The following is an 18,865-nucleotide window of genomic DNA, read 5'->3' as shown; positions in this document are numbered from 1 at the left end:
CAGATCTTTCTGCAGCTATGAGCTCATAAAATAACTAAGACCCTTGCATCCCCTCTCACTTTTATCTCACCCTTCTCCTCACATTAGTTTTGCAATAAAGACATGCTGTGACAACTTAGGCATGTATGTACAAACAAACTGTGTGTGTAGTCAGTTTCGGTGGGCCCCATTTGCATGAATACCTATAGGATGTATACTATACATTATATAATATATACATTATACAGTATGTGGCTTGCATCCACTTCAATAAATGTAACTATTTAATATTCATTTCCTACACATACATAAGTCTGTGTGTGTGTGTGTTTGTTTCTGTGTGTTTTGAATGAGCAGCTTACCAGTCCTGAAGCAAAGAACACAGTCAGCAGAGCCAGGCAGGCACCCATCACTATGAGGAGCAAAAACACAATCAGAGGATGCTGCTGGCTCATACAGTAGTATGATTCATACAGCCAGTCTGGGGACTTGTTTCTCTTCACTTCACCACCACCTCCTCTTCTGTTTACTTCAGACTCCCCTGTCCGGTCAAGGAGATACCGCTTTCTCCTTATAGCCTCCTGCCACATGGATCTTGGAGCTGAGAGGGAGGAAAAAGAGGAGGTGGTCACTGCTGAGGTATGAGTAGTTTCCACCACAGATGAGGAGCAGTTGCTCTTTTCTGTTCTCCTGCTGTTGTTGTTCCTGTTGAGGACCCTGAAGTGAGAGCTCCTAAGCTCCAGCTTGGTCTTCGAGTCCTTCTCCACCTCCCCTCTCAAGTCTTTCAGGCGGGGACGGCTGAAAGCTGAGGCTGAGTCTGAGTCAGAGGCAGTGTGCGCTGGCCGGAGTGGTGGCAAAAACGCACCAAGGGTAGAGCGCAACATCCTCCTCTTTCTCCTCCTGCCAACATGTTGGGGTGGAAAATGAAGAGAAGTGCAGGCAGTGAGTGCTCTTTAGAGTGAGAGAGAGAAAAGTGGGAGGGAAGTGGAGGGAAAGAGGAGGGAGAGAGGGCTAAGGGGGAGGGGAGAAAGAAAAAGAAGGTGCAGCAGCAGGGAAAAGTCAGCAAGTGAATGAAAGAGAAGAAAAATGAAAAGAGCAGAGAAACTGACATTTATGGAGAATGCATTATGTGGTATTATTTGTAATAACATGGGTTTGAGCCCAGTCCTAGAGCTCTAACCCCGATGATTATGATTTTCAGAGCAGCGATAAACCATATCATTAAATCAATTCTTTTTCAGTTATCCCCTTTGCCTCTCTTACTTAATAAATAGCCAAGCAAATAACACATTTGTCAAAACATGCATATTTGCATTTTTTTTCCTCAGCTGCAGATTACAAAACAGAACCTCAGTTGAGGTTAAAAAATAGCCAAATAAATTTGTTATCAATGCATAATCGGACTTACGAGTATGAGCAATGATGTGCCTGCCCAGAAAAACTGAAAACTGACACACTTGTACATACATGGCATCTCCTCAAATCCTGTGTGCATACTCCTGCAATGATGCACATGCACAAATGCCAACACACACACACACACACACACACACACACAGGGCAACTGAAAGGTGGTGCTGGCCAAACCACTGTCATTACAAAGATGAGTAAATCATGACAGGTTCCTCTAATCCCCTAAAACCCGAACAACCTCATTTGTTGGCTGAGTTTGCACAGGAAAACAACATATTATTGCAGAAAAAATATATAATTTGAATATTAAAACTATAAATATACCCTATGTAATGTTGAAGGGTTTAGCATGTGACTGTAACATTTTTCAACTGCAAAACAGAAAATAATGAAAACATTTGGTCTTGGAGATGAAATGGGTGATGCGATTTTGAATTATTTGGATTTGATTGAGGAGCCCTAAAATAATTTATCATTACTAAAGAATTATATGTAAGCTACTAACATTTTTCAATTTTAACAATTTAACATTTATGTTTGAAGAGTTCAGCTCACATTTTTATCAACTCTGGGACTGCCTGACCAAATGGAGACTGCTAAGTCATACTGATTATATATTTTTATTTTACAAAGCTCAGCTCCAATTGGGAAAAAAAAATCACAAAGTATCAAAGCTGTTTTCCCTGTATCTGCATTCTATTGTTAGAAAAAAGGATCTGACAGTTCGTATTGTAGCTGAACAACCAGCATTGCCACATAATCTTAAAACAGTAGGCTAACCTGTTAAGATGTTCCACCAACTTCCATGTTTAAGGCTTGAAGCTTTGACTGTGAACACATCAGAACTGGCAAATTTCAGTATATCTGATTCAACAGTTTAAGAATTTCAGGCACATCCAGGCACGGCTTTGAGAGCCACAGTATGTACCAGCCGCAACAGCTATAGCAGACCCATGCAAAACCTCTTTTGTCATCAATACAGAAAACCTGAATAGTTCTTGCACTGTAGTTCCATGTTTGGATATCAGCTACACATAACAATAAATCAGTTATTAATTGATGATTTAATATCCTGCAAATGAAAGCTTTTTTTCCTGCTTCCTTATAAATAATTTAGTTTAATATTGTTATACGGATAGAGTGCATTGTGACCAATTAAGCTAATTTAGAGATAATGTGCAGACGGGAAAACATGATACTGGTTCATTCCAAATGAAGCTGAGATAGTAGGAGTGGCAGTAATGCTTCCATTGCAAATATTTGTGGGCAGTGGTTAAAAAAATTTAGCTACACCTCCCTCATAAATGGACAGGAATTTATCCCTCAAAGTGCTTTTATAAAACAAATTCACATTTTTACAGTGCTCAGCTTGGAGTTAAATATCTTGCACTAGTATCCTGCCTGCAACATGGGGCTTTGATTAGTCCTGAACCACAGCCACCCTGCTTTTCTTTGCTGAACTATTCTTTTCGCTCATCTTCATCAGTACCTGCACATCATAGCATCATTTTATTCACCCATTTTCTCTTAGCTTTCATCTCTGCCTTCACCTCTTATTTCATACCCAGATTTTTCCCAGCTCATTTTCCACAAGTATGCTGCCTCTGCTCCTGCATTCCAATCCCTTCTTCCACCTCGCACCTTTCATCCTCTCCCCATCATGTCCCAAAGAAATCCTTAGATATTCTCTCCTTCAAATTCATATTTCTATCCTTTTTCAGGGTATAAAAATGTATATCCATTTTGTGAGCTTCAACTTCTGTTCCCCTACTTCATCCAATATTTTCCTATCCCTTCCTCTTTTTTTTTTTTTTTTCCACATCACAATTCAGGTTCCCTTTTCACATGCCTTTTATTTTCCCTTTCTTCCCTCTTCCCCCCATCATGCCTCCAGTTGGTGAGCTCATTCTATCTTGACCTACTTTCTGCTACCATCTTATATCCCGTCTCTTCTTTCACTCATCTTTTCTCAGTAACATTATTACAGTTTGATATGGCCATGTGCTGTAGGTGACACCGGGAGCTTATGTAGGAAAAATGAAATTTATCTTTGACCAAAACATTCCTGTTGTTTTATAACCTCAATTCTGCACAAGTTGGGACAATGTATAAAGTGTAAAAAAAAAAAGAAAAGAAAATCAATGCGAGGCTCATGAATCCATATGTTATTCAGAGTGGAATATATGTATAAAAAACAAAGTTTTTAAAATGAGTAAACATACGATTTTAGGAAAAAAAACATTTCCTCATTCAAAAAAACCCCCAAAAAAACAAGAGACTGGAAAAGCGAGTCATAATCTGCAGATTCACTAACCCGCAAAAAACTGCATTTCCAAATTGTGAAACAATTTCAGAAAAATCTTCTGACATTAAATCATAAATATCTCATCATCTTTGATATCTCATCAGTACATACAATCAAAAGAAGATGATATGTACTATAGAATCTGGAGAATCTGTGCACGGCACAAGACTGAAAATCAATATTGAATGCTCATGATTTTCAGGCCCTGAGGCACCACTGCATTAAAAACGGGCATGATTCGGTCATATCAATGAAATGTCATGATCAGTGTCAAAATCAGTGTCTGGGAACACAGTTCTTGTTTTTACAGGCAATGCATTTTAAAGCTCTTGAATATAAAGAAGAAGCCATACCTCAACATGATCCAGAAATTTCACCATCTTCACTGGCCAGGAGTTAAAATGGACTGAAGCATAGTAGTAAACTGTTCTGTGGTCAGACGAATCAAAATTTGAAATTGTTTTTGGAAAACATGTGCACTGCATCTTAAACTAAAGAGAACAGGGACCATTCTACCTGCATGACAATGACAATGACACTAAATATCGATTGGCAACCTCAACTTCACGTCAAGCAAAAGGGTGGTCACGCAAAAATATTGAGTTTCCTCTTTTTTCTATTTAGTTTTTGTAGAGATACACCAGCTGCTCTGACAGTCTAAGATGAGGCAAGGGGCCTTTAGGTAGAAAATTTGTCAGGGGCACAAACAGGGACTTCAGCTTTTCCTTCATTGAGTTGAAGACAAAATGAAGTCCCATCAGATATAAGACTGAATGTCATCTGCATAGCAGTAATAAGAAATGTCCTTAAAGGTGCTCAAAATGTGCTGAAGAGGGAACAGAAGGCCACAAAACAGAATATTGTGGCACACTGTATATAAGAGAAGTGGAAAAGGACCTGTACTTAGAAACAGCCACAGAAAAGCATCATTCAGGTAGAATTGATGCAAAGCAGACCCAGATACACCCACCCAATATCTGAGCCTCTTGAGCAAAATGTGAACAATATCAAAAGCAGAGGTAAGGTCTAACATCAGCAAAACGAAACATTCTCCTGCATCACTTTACAACAAAATGCCACTGGACACACTATGAAGAGCTGTTTCTGTAGAATGAAAGACAGATTGAAATTTATCAAAAATATTGTATTTGTCAAACTCAGCTATAAGCTGCTTTTCTAAGAGAAGTAGAGAAGGGTCAAGCTTGATTTTTGTTGTTGTTGTTGTTGTTTTTAAATAGGTGGATAACAGAATTCTTAAAATAAGCAGGAATTTGACCAGGGACCAGTGATGTGTTGATTATAGTGAGCACTCAGGGACCAATAGAGTGAAACAGGAGAGAGAGCAGGAGGAATCTTTCAGTAAGTCAACCAATTTTACCATCTTGGGTAAAGAAACAGGTGAAAAACCTTCTGAAATGACAGGCTGAGCTGATGCAGGAACACACAATGAAGATGCTGATGGACAAGTATTATTTCACTTCTTAAAAAAATCTCACTCTTCATTTGAAAAAAACAAATAGGGACAGCAGGTGGAGCAGGAGTAACAATATTACTAATAGTGTCAAATAACACCTTAGTGTTGCCTCTGCTCTTTGTAACAAGGTTTGAAAAAGACAAAATAGTTTATGAGGCTATTTCTCATTTTTGTCTTGACATATAAATGGCATTTACACATCACAAATCATTATTTTAGGTAGGCATCCTAAACTCATATTGTTACGCTTTCAAAATAAGAGTTACAGTCTGCCTTTCTGGGATCAAATTCGACATCAGTGGTTTCCAAATGGTGTGCTCGGACTTTGTATCTAAATAGTTAGTTGTATCAATACATTGTGTGCAATAATACAAAAGTAAACTCTATACTCCAAAAATACTTCAGTCAAAAACAACAAAAAACAAAACAAAAAAAAGACCAAAAATATATCAGTCACAGGGTAACTCATTCTGTTTGCACAAGTGCTGGATTGTGGGGGCGTTACCAGAGGTGACACATCAAAAGGCCTTGAGGAGGACAGCAATATTTGTGCAGGGGGGATTGGATCTCTTTCTTCTGCAGAATAAACCACAACTAACCACCAGTGCAGAAGACCAACAGAGAGGAAAACAAATCTCTCTATAGACAGTATAAAGAGAGCCACCTGTCTTAAAGCTTTAGATGCATCAGGGATGTCAACAGTGCTAACCCTGAGGGTGTTATCTGTCAGGAGAAGTTTCCTAATGTTAACACTGTGACAAGCACGATTAAAAGACTGTGGGAAACCAAAGATCCTGACCTAAAAGAAACTTCAAACGAGAGCTGGAGCTGAACCAGAAGCAGCTGTGTTGAGAGAAAGTATCTGATAATGTGGTGGAGGTAAGCAGCCCATGGTGCAAAGCAGAAGAAACCTGACACAATAGCAACAACACTTACAAGAAGACTGCTAGGTCAAGATGTCGCTATGAAATGAGCTATCAAAAGTGCCTTTAACATAACATGAGCAATGAAAAACATATCATGTAGCATATAAAAAATTAAATAGAACATGCATGTTCTCAATGACTTTCAACAATCAAAGGTGGTAACAATTCTCATACAAAAACTTTCAGCAGGCTGCACTGGAGCTCTCACTTTGTCAGCCAAGGAAATTACCCATGTGTTTTCACAGCGGAACATTGAACTCAGTTTACTGTCACTTTATGCAATATGGCACAAAAAGTGCGAATGAAATAATGGGCTTATTTTCATCACGTCAAAAAACTTCACACTTTGGGTTTCCTTTTTAGGAAAAGAGTAAAGGCGAGCTGTTATTGGTAAGTGTAATTAGATGGCAGCTGTGCTAATGTCACAACAAAGACGAAGCAAGTTTACAACTGGCAAATATTTTTAGATTTTAAATACCATACCTATTGTCTTTAAAATGTTATCTTCGTGTCATGTTCGATAACGTAATTTAACGCAAACTCCTCCTTGTTTCCTCCCATTTGGCCTGGAAATGGTTTCGCGCCAGTCCAGCAGAGGGCGCCTGCTCCAAAATACCGGAAGTGATTGGCCATCTCCGTCCAATCAGTAGGTATTTATTTTTGTCAATAAGGGAAGACAAAAGGAAAAAAAAAAAGTCTGGATCTTGCAGTTTGACATTAAAATGTATTCGTTTTTACTCATGATAAAACGTACGGAGCCCCGCAGGAGACATGGGAGAAAAAAAAATTAAGACGGACTTTTGCGAGATTTTGCGAGATCTCGCAAAAGTCCGTCTTAATTTTTTTTTTCTCCCATGTCCCCTGCGGGGCTCCGTAAAAACGCATTATAGTGCGAACAAGATATCTTATTCATCTAACAAGGGGAAACAGTGCTATCTTTTAAACATTGTTAGAAGATGTTACATCATACCATCTGAGGGAATACTAAACTGGCAGTAAAACCATAGTGAAAAAATTTGGCTTACTATATCCTACAACACTAAGTTTTTAAAGGGATTTTGTATTGGACAAGCAGTCTTTTATAGATGGGATATTATTGGTCCCTAAACAACACATCTTAATTGCTGTTCTATCCACATATGATATAATGATATGCCAGACATAAATGCACTAAAATATAGATTGTCTCTTTTCCCTGACTGTCTCCACTTCTCATTTGATTTAACCTAGATATCAAAGAAGACCTGGATATTTTAAGGCACTAGAGTATTTAACTGTAACCCTTCATTATCTGGGCAAAGAAATTTGCCACTTAACCCATAAGTGTGTCTAACTGAGAGCCTCCCAGCAACCTTAACCTTCATATTCTCTTGGTAACCTTGGTGCTGATTGTACTAATAATTCTGATGCACAATTAAATGCTTAAAAGCACCGTGGATGTTTTGAATTCAGGTTGATAGAATGACTCAATATTAAGTATCACAGAATGTACTGCACTAGCACATATACCAGTACAAGAGCATACATAGAATCTCACAAATGAATTAGTTCGTTTGTGAGATTTTTTTTTCTTTTAATTTATAATACACTTTGTATACACTTTGCAAACCATCCCACCTGCCATGTCTGACTCCGACCTTTAACTGCAACCCAATCCAAAACCAAGTTTTACCCTTCAAGCAACCCTTTGAAGGAGCACATACCCGGGAGCTTGTACTTACTTTCCATAAGTATCTAAAGGCATTTCATGTGTCTTACCTTATATAATATTTACTGTGTGAAAAGAAAATATATCCAAAGTATTTAAATTGAGGAGAAGGAGAGCAAATCAAAAAGGGTCTCTTGAGGAGTACTTTTCCCCCCCCCGCTTTTATTTTTTGCTCTGCTTGTTTTTGAAAGTGTCTTCAGTCATTCACAGTTTCTCCATAACCTCAGACGGGGAAAACATCCTTCATTCACACTTCATGAAGTGCGACATATTCTAACTGCACTCTAATCCATTTTCTACTCTCCGCTTTACCCTTAACAACTAATCAGCGGCTCCATTTTCCTCCAGCTGAGTTCCTGGAGAATTTTGATTGCCCTACCCTTTGGTGAGTTTAACCTTGACATTAGTCACAAAATGATGAAACGTTAATGAAAATGGATAAAAACTAGATGTAAATGTGTGAAGTATAAAGAAAACGTGTGAGGAAATAAGTCATTGTCACTTCCACAGTGAAATGGGAAGAGGGTGACAGCAACCAGAGCCTGTATGTTTGTCCCTTGAGAGAGTGAGAACAGTTAGACTTTCACTATTTCTCAGATAAACCGATAAAAGTGCTCCACTAATTACCTCTTGCCCTAAATTATCTTCTGTTAAACTTTTCTCATCTTTTTCTCACTAATTCTCAATTTTGTTAGTCTCCTTGTCTTTCTTTATGTCTGATTTGTTATCAAATGGGAATACTACACATCAACTCACCTCACACAAAAAAAAATACTTGAAGACTAGAAGTAATTGAAGAAAAAAACATAACATTTGGTATGTTGTTAACTTTTAAAAGGACACAATGATTGCATCAAGAGTATGTTAATCAGCCTAAATCCATCAATGCTTAGACAAAATGACTTTTCAACCTACATGATATTATGCTAATGTAAACTGGTCCTTTTTATGTTTATTTCATAACTTCTAAGCATACAGAAAATAAAAAAGAAGGGACGTGTTAAACTGAAGATACTTATTTCTGTCACATTCCTGAAATGTTCTTTATATAAAAATTAAATAAAGAAGGCAAACCTATCAGAAGGCCAGGCACAGGTCTATTTAAGGGAGCACAAAAATTCACTTTTTGTTTGTATGTATTGAGATATTCACAGACAGGAGACACACTGTAGCTATAAGGCTTTATAGCTTATAGACAGAGATTATAAAGACTGTCAGGCTGTACAAATATTTGCTGCTCAGTTTCATCCATTAGTTGTACTATTCAGTGTAATTTGTACCCAAACTATGAAAGGTTGGCATCTAAGTTGTGTATAGCACAAGGTTTTTGTTTTTTTTAATAGATTATGTTCTATTTCTTTATTTTTTTAATGACCTCGATTTTTATATCCCATGTGGCCAGTCTGAGACCACATTCAATGCGTCTTCACTGAGTTACATCATAACTATATTTGAATTGAAAATTAGCATCAACATCAAAACCATTAAAGTGGATAAAAGGTCTTCCATTAGTAATATTTTCCACATTAAAGGTTGGACAAAATGTAAAAGTGCTATAATAATGGCTTCGGTATCATTTAGAAGGCCTACTTTGAAATTAATGGCATGTTAATGCGTCCTTCAAGTCTGCATTTTTCAGTCTGTTTAGTACGGTTTGTTTTTGTAACCTGCACTGATTGATGGATTTATCATCCTCTTGGGAGGAGGTGCAGCTAGCTATTAATGCAACTTTTACATTCTCTATCATCGCCACACAGTTCACAAGACAAACAGTTTACTATTAACACAGCCAATAGATGTGGAGCAAAATTTGAATTCATTAACTCCAATACGGATCTCTATAAAGTCTGGGTAGGTAGCATACAAGCTAAATGTTAAGGTGGTGTTGCTGAAAGATCAAGGCTTGTGGCTGGAAAATCCAAACTTCTTCACTACTTCTCTTCAGCATTTCACTGTTATTTAATCTATTTTAAATACAATCAACTTCACATCTTAATAAACATTTCTCAAAACCTTGTGAATTAAATTGTCTGCTGCTGAAATGTATTCATATTTTTTACATTTCCCAGAGATGTGACTGTATGAAACTGCATGGTGAAAAGAAAAGTAGACTGATGGAATGGTGCAAACCAGATGTTTTCATACATCTGTTTTTCCCGCCATTAATTCAATTCAGTTCAATTCAATTCAATTCAGTTTTATTTATATAGCGCCAAATCACAACAACAGTCACCTCAAGGCGCTTTATATTGTACAGTAGATCGTACAATAATAGATACAGAGAAAAACCCAACAATCACATGACCCCCTATGAGCAAGCACTTTGGCGACAGTGGGAAGGAAAAACTTCCTTTTAACAGGAAGAAACCTCCGGCAGAACCAGGCTCAGGGAGGGGCGGGGCCATCTGCTGCAACCGGTTGGGGTGAGAGAAGGAAAACAGGATAAAGACATGCTGTGGAAGAGAGACAGAGATTAATAACAGGTATGATTCGATGCAGAGAGGTCTATTAACACATAGTGAGTGAGAAAGGTGACTGGAAAGGAAATGCTCAATGCATCATGGGAATCCCCGGCAGCCTACATCTATTGTAGCATAACTAAGAGAGGATTCAAGGTCACCTGATCCAGCCCTAACTATATGCTTTAGCAAAAAGGAAAATTTTAAGCCTAATCTTAAAAGTAGAGATAGTGTCTGTCTCCCGAATCCAAACTGGAAGCTGGTTCCACAGAAGAGGGGCCTGAAAACTGAAGGCTCTCCCTCCCATTCTACTTTTAAATACTCTAGAACAACATTAGCTCTGAACACTTTTTTTCAATGCTATATTGACAGTTGTGACTAATGTCCCAGCAGCAAATGATTTTGCCAACCGACAACAAGGGATCACAGAGAGTTTTGCATTAGAAAAATATCATTAAACCAAGAGTTTAATGATATTTTGTTCATGTCATTTCTACATCAGTAAAACATATCAGCAAATAACCTCCAAAACAGCATATAAACCCTATTCAACAACAGAACCTCCGGGCACTATTGTTCAGGTGTCCTGGGCTGAAAATAAGCTTGAGCGATAATAAATTAGCGTGCTAGCAGAGCTCAGTTCAGCTGTATGATCCTCACATGTCTTTGTGTAAGCCTCCATTATTATCGGCCTTCGCTAGGAGGACACTGCTCAGACGAGCTCTTCGTTTTCTTCTTTGTGATGTTCGCTGCAGGTATGAGACCATGGTAGAGATGAGCTGTACAGCAGTATATTGAATTATCCGATTCTAACTTTTCCAGAACTGAGCGCAATCCTTGAATGATTATTCATTCAGGGACAAGACTGTGTCATCAAAATAGGATTTCGGCCTTTGTGATCAAAATAATACTGATAATAACTGGCTGTTTTTATTGGTGTGTTTCACTGTGTCCAAGGACACCCTACAATTCATCAAACCAGAAATAATTAAGCACCTAGACTTAAAATGAAATTGATTATGATGTAACCGGATTATATTTGAATTAAAGCTTTGTTCATGTACAGCTCATTTGAGCTGTGTTTTGCTGCGTCCAGTAGGACATATTATTAGTGAGGCAAGTACCAGGACTACGATGCAGTGCAGCAGAATGCTGGGGGGCCCATGGTGCTGAGCATAAAAGCATGCACAGGAAACATTGCAAAAACAAGACTGTAAAACTGTGACGGTATGGGGGAGAAAGTGTATGTAAGGCTGTAAGGAAGTTAGCAGTAACATGTTTGAATGAATCTTTGTGAGCTGTAATACTGTATTTGGTACAAGCCTGAAGTCTATGAATAAACAGCATCATGTGGGTTCGTTAAATCAATAGATAACATTTATTTAGAGGTTCTTTTATAGATTAAACGATTTCAACACAGGGACATAACAAAAAAGGCACTTCTACAAGACAGGTGGACGTGCTTTTTATTATGTCCTTAATAAAATGGACACATTAAGAATACGTGGATCAAGAAGCAAGAGTGTGACAGAAAAGTAACACATGCGCACACAGTTTGACATGTCCTAAAATACTGCAAAGCAGGATGTGTTAATGAACAAGGTCTGTAATTAAAGCCTTGTGATCTGACACAGCTGCTTACGTTGTGCTGACACACATGACAGCCAGGCTGAGATGTGAGGCGGAGTTCAGAAAAGGACTTTAGCCCTCGTGATAGTTTTAAACGGCAGCTGAAGCACAGGAGTTTAAGTCAGATCATGACTTGTCATTATTCCATCCAATTAATTTTACTACTTAAATACTTGTTTTCATTTCTTCATCATTTGCTCTCTTTTTTTAATGTAGGCATCCAGAAGGCCAAAAGCTGGATACCAAATATAAGTGTCTCCATAAGAAGTCATTAGGTAAGATAGCGGCAGTATACCGCAATCATCATTTTCATTGTGTGTCTATAATTTATTTTAAGCACACTTATTATAAGTAACCTGAAGTATATATAATTTTGCAGTTACACTCCATGCCATACCCAGATCTCCAGATATTGAAAGCTGTGCTCTCTTATCACTAGCAGTCAGAATTTTGATGAGCCTTTCCATATTTTATATTATCTTTTAATCTATTTCCTTGTAGTGAGCTGGGCGGGAATGAAAATTAAGCAATTAAAGGACGTTAACTGCTGTCATAAAAACTATTTTCCAGTGACACTTGAGGATGACCTGGATCTATGCCAGGAAAATTTCATCATCCAGCAGGCAATTTGCCTGTCACTCCTTCAGTGTCCCAACACTGCGGGCTATTTTCACCCCAGCTGTGAAACTGAAATATTGTCTCAGACCCGCTTATATTTCACAATATGTCTTATTTCTTTAACTCTGTCTTTTTTTTTAATGTCATGTCATTTTGATCAAGTCAGAGGTGGCTGTGATAGGCAGACCTTCTACACAATTAGCAACACAATTAGCATATCTGCTATTATGTACAACTCTTGTATAGCTCTGCAAGACTGTTTAGGTTGTTGCATTATAATATTACTAAAAACTGCTGCTGTATTAACAAAGTAGCTTCAAACGTTTTTGTGTCAAAATGATGCTAATGAGAGCAGTAAGAGCTGATCAAAGCAATGAAGCTGCAGACGAAAGATAAAACAGTTAGTTGAATCTGCAAAAGGGCACAATAGAACTGGCGGAGATGCAAAGTGGAAAACTCGCTGCACGTATACGTTTACGGATGGATGACTACTTGTCTCCTGCCAAAGAAATCAATATTTAATTCCCTGCACAGTTTTAATTTTCGATCTAAAATGCTGATCCCGCCGACTGTTAGAGTGACTATCGAGACAAACCTCTTGAATTTCTGTTTCTACAAGTGGACAGGAGCAAGTGGAGGATCACTGGCAGTCTGTTCCAGAGCAACAGTTAAAGCTCGTTACTGCAAAAACTGCTTGTAATTTACTCAAGAACAGATTGTCTGCCATTTGTTGTTGGTGTAAGCTGTCTCTTGACAGATGCCCTCCAATGCATGTCTGCCAATTTTTAAAAAAAAAAGAAAAGAAAGGGAAAATGTGTGCTATTTTGTGGGTTTGTGTATCCCTCAACTTGCTAGGTGACTACAGACAGATTTCTGTGATTGCAGGATCTGATTTTCCTTAGTTCTGCTGTTTTTTGGGTTGTTTTTTTTTTTTTAATGCAGTACATTTTATTCTACAAAAAATGCCCTTCCTGGAAACACATAGGTATTGTATGTTTAAATGCAACAAAGGGACAACATGGCTGATTTTTGGTTTTCACTCAAGCACTTGACTGAAATCTGTGCAGTACATGTGGAAGTTAGCATATTTGCTGCAAATAATTATTTTTTTTTTTTTGCCAAATTGGCTATATAAAGGGTTTGATTTTCCATACATAAAATAGTTAACTGAAAAAAATGAAAATTTCTGAAACTGTGTTTTTCATTGGAATGGCTTATAAAAAATAAAGGAATAGGAACATCTGAGTACCTTTATTTCTGTTCATGCCATCCAGGGTGGAATATGAAAGCCTGCCTGCCTCATGGTTCATTTGGCAAGCCAGAAGGGCAACACAACTATCAAAACGATTGGTTTCAAGGATTACATACAGCAAACCTTTATTTTAGTGGAAATGATGGTCCAGAGAAGACCCTGATATTTTATTCAGACATTGCACCTGTGGAAGCTTGTCTATTTTACTTTGAAGTTGTGGTTTATATTGCTGCTAAATTTGCAGCCTTCAGGGATAAAAAAAAAAAATAAAAAAAATTGAGACAACACGTAAATGCCAAAAATGCAGTAACACTAATGGCCACTTGAGGCTTGCTTCAAAAGCATGACATTCCCAGAGGGTATGGCATGCTTTTCTTCAGCAATAAAATAGCATGATTACAGCCTGGCACAAAAACATTTTCAATCTTCAGAATTTTCTCTTCATAATGACTGAGCGGGGTAACTTTCATTTCAAATGAAAAAGGACTGTTAAAAAGGACTTTTCCTTCCCACTGTCGCCAAGTGCTTGCTCACAGGTGGGTCAACTGAGTGTTGGGCTTTTCTCTGTATTATTGTAGGGTCTTTACCTTATAGCAACTTGAGGTGACTATTGTGATCTGGTGCTGTATAAATACTAGTATTTATGACCCTATTACTAAGCTCTCATCGACATATACATGATATATACCAAGGCAACGAAGATTGCAGGTTCAGAGTCCACAGACCAGTGAGTGACATCAGTGGCATCTTTGATAAAGTGGAGACAAAATGGTAGTGTAGCATCTGCAAAGTGCAGAGTGCTGAAACTAATGGGTGACATCATAGGGGTTACTTGAGGAATGGGAAATGAATCCTGTCATTAATCAATTAGCTGGTTGTAAGAACCCCAACCCTCGCACAGACAGCCATACCAATGGCCAGTTTTTGCATAAATACTGCAGATGTGTTCCTTTTCATCGCAGCTCTGCAACAAATGCTTGCTGCAGAAATATATCTTTATATAGATTTATCCATAATCAAGTTTGTCTGATTGTGTTTAACAGCGTCAAAATCAGGGACAGTGTGGCAGAAACTGCAATTAATGGCTACAACACTGATCCAGTCACTTTCCTTTACATTTTCACATACCCCGAGAGAACAAGAGTAAACAAAGGAGCCCAAGACGAAGATGAATAAAAGTAATTTTCTATTTTCTATTTCTCCCTTCGAGTTCAGACACACAAGCGCAACAAAAACAGTGCATAAATGGGGTCATGCTGCATTCTGCGGTTTGTTGTGCTGCATAAAGCCAAATCATCAAGCAAGCTAGCTATCAACATCTGAAGAGATACATACAGTATGCAGTAATAGGCTGAGTCATCTAAATAACTCTTCAGCAGGGTGCAAGCTATAGAGAAAAGATAAAGTGATGGAAGGCACCCGGTTTGTAAATGTGTTTTTCTGTATAAATACAACCTCAAAAATAATGCGGTCATCATTTAATCTTGGAAATATGCATTTGCTCTCTAAGTTTATTCTTGGTGTTAACTTTCAAAGAACCTACATCGTATATTTTTATGATTTGTAGGTCTCATTTTATATATGTTATGCACCGTAATTTTATTTGTTATTTGCTTTTTGCTATTCATAATCTACACCCAAAGTAATTTGGATTAGTCAAATATTTAACATGAACAACAGATGGAATTGGCATGATAATGTGGAAAGGCTTGAAATGATAAACTGACAACAACTTATCTATATTCTGCACTTGCTGTTGGCTCTATTGAAGATTATAATGGCATTCAGCTCATTGTTTCAGTTTTACAATTAGACATTTTGATTCAGTCTCACAGCTCTACTGTACTCTGATAAAAACCCACTGTGGAAACTTTGCCAAGAACAAGCAATAAACAGGCAAAGTAAGCGACTAGCTGGAGAAGAATATGGAGCATTTATCAAATAAGGTGCTAGCATTTTTAGCTGTGACAAGTTTACTTTGCATTATGCTAAGTTAGTCTTTTATTATTGAAAGTCTGGGTGTGTAACCACAAATGTTTTGAAATGAAATTTAAATCGAACTGAATGTATGGTTTGATTTAGATTAATTAAACCTTGTTTTGAGTTTCTACACCTTTAAAAAATTTCGGACCAACATCCGTCAGCAACTGTGCTGGTTGATGAGATTTGTACCTCAGTTTCGTTATGCAATGTTTGTTGACAGCCGCCTGTGGAATATGAAAAATTAACACTGCCTTCTAAAGAAATCTCCAAAAATGGAACTAATGATCTGCAAGATATAGATGTAACTAGGGTCTGTTCCATTCCTCTGTCAGGGTCTTTAGAGAAGTATGTTTCTTAAAACTGCCAAAAAAAGGCTCCATTATTCACAGAAAAATAGGTTTTGTGGGAAGCAAATGAATACTGGTGTGTATGGGTCATTAGTGAGCTTTAGACTAGAGAGAGGCTGAATGGAGCCATTTTATCAGGCAGAATACAGAATCCATCAGGCCTCTTTGAGCCAAAGAAGAAAAGATATCTCAAGTGAGCACATTGGACTGAACCACGAATGAGCATGAAATCAAGGTAAGTGGAGATATCTAGGCCAAGAGGCTATGCTTGTTAGCTAAGAGTATTATACTCTGACTTTGGAAACAAACAAGGGAGATAAGCTATTTAACAGGTGCTACGTAAATGAGAAATGAATGAATGTGGTGGGTGCACATAGGCCACAATTAATGGGATCTGATTTTAGACACATTTTAAACAGCTACTCAATCTGAATGTTTGGTTTTAGCTATCAGTGGCATATTCAGAGGGCTCAGGGCTGAGCTTTGATGGTCGACATTTATTATTGGTATAATAGTTTTTTTTTCTAAAACAAATAAATATACAATAAATATATAATTACATAAAAATAAGAGGATGTATAGTATATCGAATGTGAAGACCACCATGTTTAAAGTTTTTTTTCCTCTAAGAGGCTGAACTAATAGAAAGTGAAAAGTGAAGTGGGACCGATGTCAGTACATTTACGATTTTACAGTAGTACAGAACTTCAGATGGACATCGTCTTTCACTTAGAGGTCCATTTACAGGTGCAAAAGTAAAAAGTCCGTGAGACTTTTTCTTATTTCTTGACTTCCCTTTCCATTGCACTAAAACAACACCATCACTGTCATTTTCGTCTCTGTTTTGCGCACACTGTGCTCGCATCATCTGTGTCTACATGGCTCCATGCTGTAAATAGCATAATGGTAGAAAAGTCTCTTCCATACATCTTGAAAGCATGACAAAAAGAACCTGTCAGTAGTTAAGGCTGAGCCTTTGATCACATTTTCTCTGTATTTCAGAAAGACACAAAGGAAGAATAATTGGCAGAAAAATAGAAAAAAAAGACTTGTCAATGTCACTTCTAACACTTCTTTCAAAAATAAAAAAAACTGGCCTGAGCACTATTGGGTGGCATTGAGAAGATAACAGCTATATCATTTGAAAATGTGTAAGGCAAAAATCTGATGCATATATGATTTATGTCTCCATATATAATGACATGTCCACTTGGCATATAGATAAGAGACTTTGTCTTGGACTCTGTATGTCCATAATCTTTAAAATTGTGATTTATTATTTTATGAGTCAGACCAACAACCATTACAAGTGAAAATAATATTGTAATATTTGTTCTCTGGACCAAAATTTCCCTTATACCCTGATACTATGTATTGATGCCAAATTTTAAACTATAGTCATGGTGCTTTCAGACGGCCTCGAGGCATAAGCTATATTTAATTCCAGTAGAGGTTGAAAGGAAGCTCTTTTAAAGAACCTTCTTTGGTCATTTCAGTTTGACTGGTTAGCACACAATGATATTGTACTGATTTATATGTGAAAAGGGCTTGTTTATTCCCTCTGGAGAGAAAAGAGACATCTTGACATGTTGAGCAAAGCAAAGTTCTCATTTTTAACGTAGTATAAATTTATTTTTTTGATATGCGCTCTAATCTAGAGAAAGATATTCACTCTTTGCGAGCATTACATAAAGACAAGTGCCCCCTTTACTGCATGCAGATCTCAGCAGGTGAACGCTAACTGGAGGCTCCTTCTATTTCCCCTAAGGGTGGACATGCTTTTAGGCAAACCATGTAGCAGCACAAACTGTGTGAACAACCACTGTGTGCAAAGGCAGCTGAATTTCTCATCAGTGCATAGGCCAGATCCCATGAGCCTTATGATCTAATCTAGTAAATAGATCCATCAGGAACAAAGAACCGACTTTTAACAATATTATGAACTGTAGCTGTGCCAAAGTAATCATTACAAGCCGTAAATTTAAAGTCTAATTTCCTAGTGTCTTAGTCAGCCATTTTAAATGAAAGACTAAAAGGGGGCATCCTCGTTGCCCCCTTTTCCATTGTTTTAATTGAAATAAAATGATAGTTTTAGCCACTAACCCTCCAGTGATTAAACCTTTAGATGAACCACTTCATTGAAGCCCTTTCTTCCCTTTTCCCTGCTGACAATCTGAAAGCTAATGGCTCTGGAGCAGCTACACCAAGCAAATGATCCAGCAGTGCCCCCATGAGGGACTTTGTGGGATTACAATATACTTACAACAATCAAAACCTTTTTCACAGTTGTTTCAACATCATGTATCTTTTGCACAGGTGACTGTTATGAAAATTGCCTCAACTTTCTTTCTTTTTTTCTTTTTTTTTTTTTTTAAAAGAACTGCATGAAGAGTAGTGAGAATAACCTCTGCTGGAAAAACTGTGTCAAAGCAATTGAGAGAAAAACTAAATTAGTGTTTCCTTGGACACACTTTTTGAGTATAGTCCACAAATTCTCACACACAAAGGACTTTTGGAATTTTAAAATGTTTATTAAAAAAATAGAAAAATTGTATTTTAAAAAAAAAAAAAAAAAAAAAAAAGAGTCAGTTGTTTACACAATACAACCAGCCACTAAATGTACAGGAAGGAATGAGCTGGGGGGGGGGGGATTTGGTTCGTGGAACAACCTAGATTATCGTTTAAACATATTGCTAAAAAGCTGCACTGGGAAAAAAAAAAAAAAAAAGCCGACAGCATCATGTGTCCATCAGTTTGGTACACGACGTGTTA

At 37.5% G+C, this 18,865-nt stretch overlaps 1 protein-coding gene and 1 long non-coding RNA gene across 10 annotated transcripts in view; one reads left to right on the top strand and one right to left on the bottom strand.

The window, feature by feature from the left end:
- Positions 1-6,716, bottom strand: part of adcy2a (adenylate cyclase 2a) — a 57,377-nt gene extending 50,661 nt beyond the window's left edge. Inside the window, exons 1-4 of one of the 9 annotated variants that reach the window (XM_025911413.1) lie at positions 6,581-6,684; positions 4,051-4,126; positions 488-580; positions 342-391 (exon numbers count right to left, since the gene is read on the bottom strand). In XM_025911413.1, coding sequence (XP_025767198.1) covers positions 342-391; positions 488-569 — 132 coding nt within the window. In that variant the 5' untranslated portion in view covers positions 570-580; positions 4,051-4,126; positions 6,581-6,684. Of the gene's footprint in view, positions 1-341; positions 936-4,050; positions 4,127-6,580 lie in introns of those variants that run through there. The other 8 variants (XM_025911412.1, XM_019364789.2, XM_003443657.5 and 5 more) reach the window with 8 other exon arrangements.
- Positions 6,664-13,584, top strand: LOC112848192 (uncharacterized). Its single transcript, XR_003222160.1, has 3 exons — positions 6,664-6,743; positions 12,110-12,168; positions 12,395-13,584. It is a non-coding gene; the product is annotated as an uncharacterized LOC112848192 (long non-coding RNA).
- Positions 13,585-18,865: the final 5,281 nt, after the last annotated feature.

The sequence above is a fragment of the Oreochromis niloticus genome, linkage group LG11 (genome assembly GCF_001858045.2).
Source record: "Oreochromis niloticus isolate F11D_XX linkage group LG11, O_niloticus_UMD_NMBU, whole genome shotgun sequence".
Lineage (NCBI taxonomy): Eukaryota > Metazoa > Chordata > Actinopteri > Cichliformes > Cichlidae > Oreochromis > Oreochromis niloticus.
Note: the sequence above shows the minus strand (reverse complement) of the source record. Positions and strands in the feature narration are given on the sequence as shown.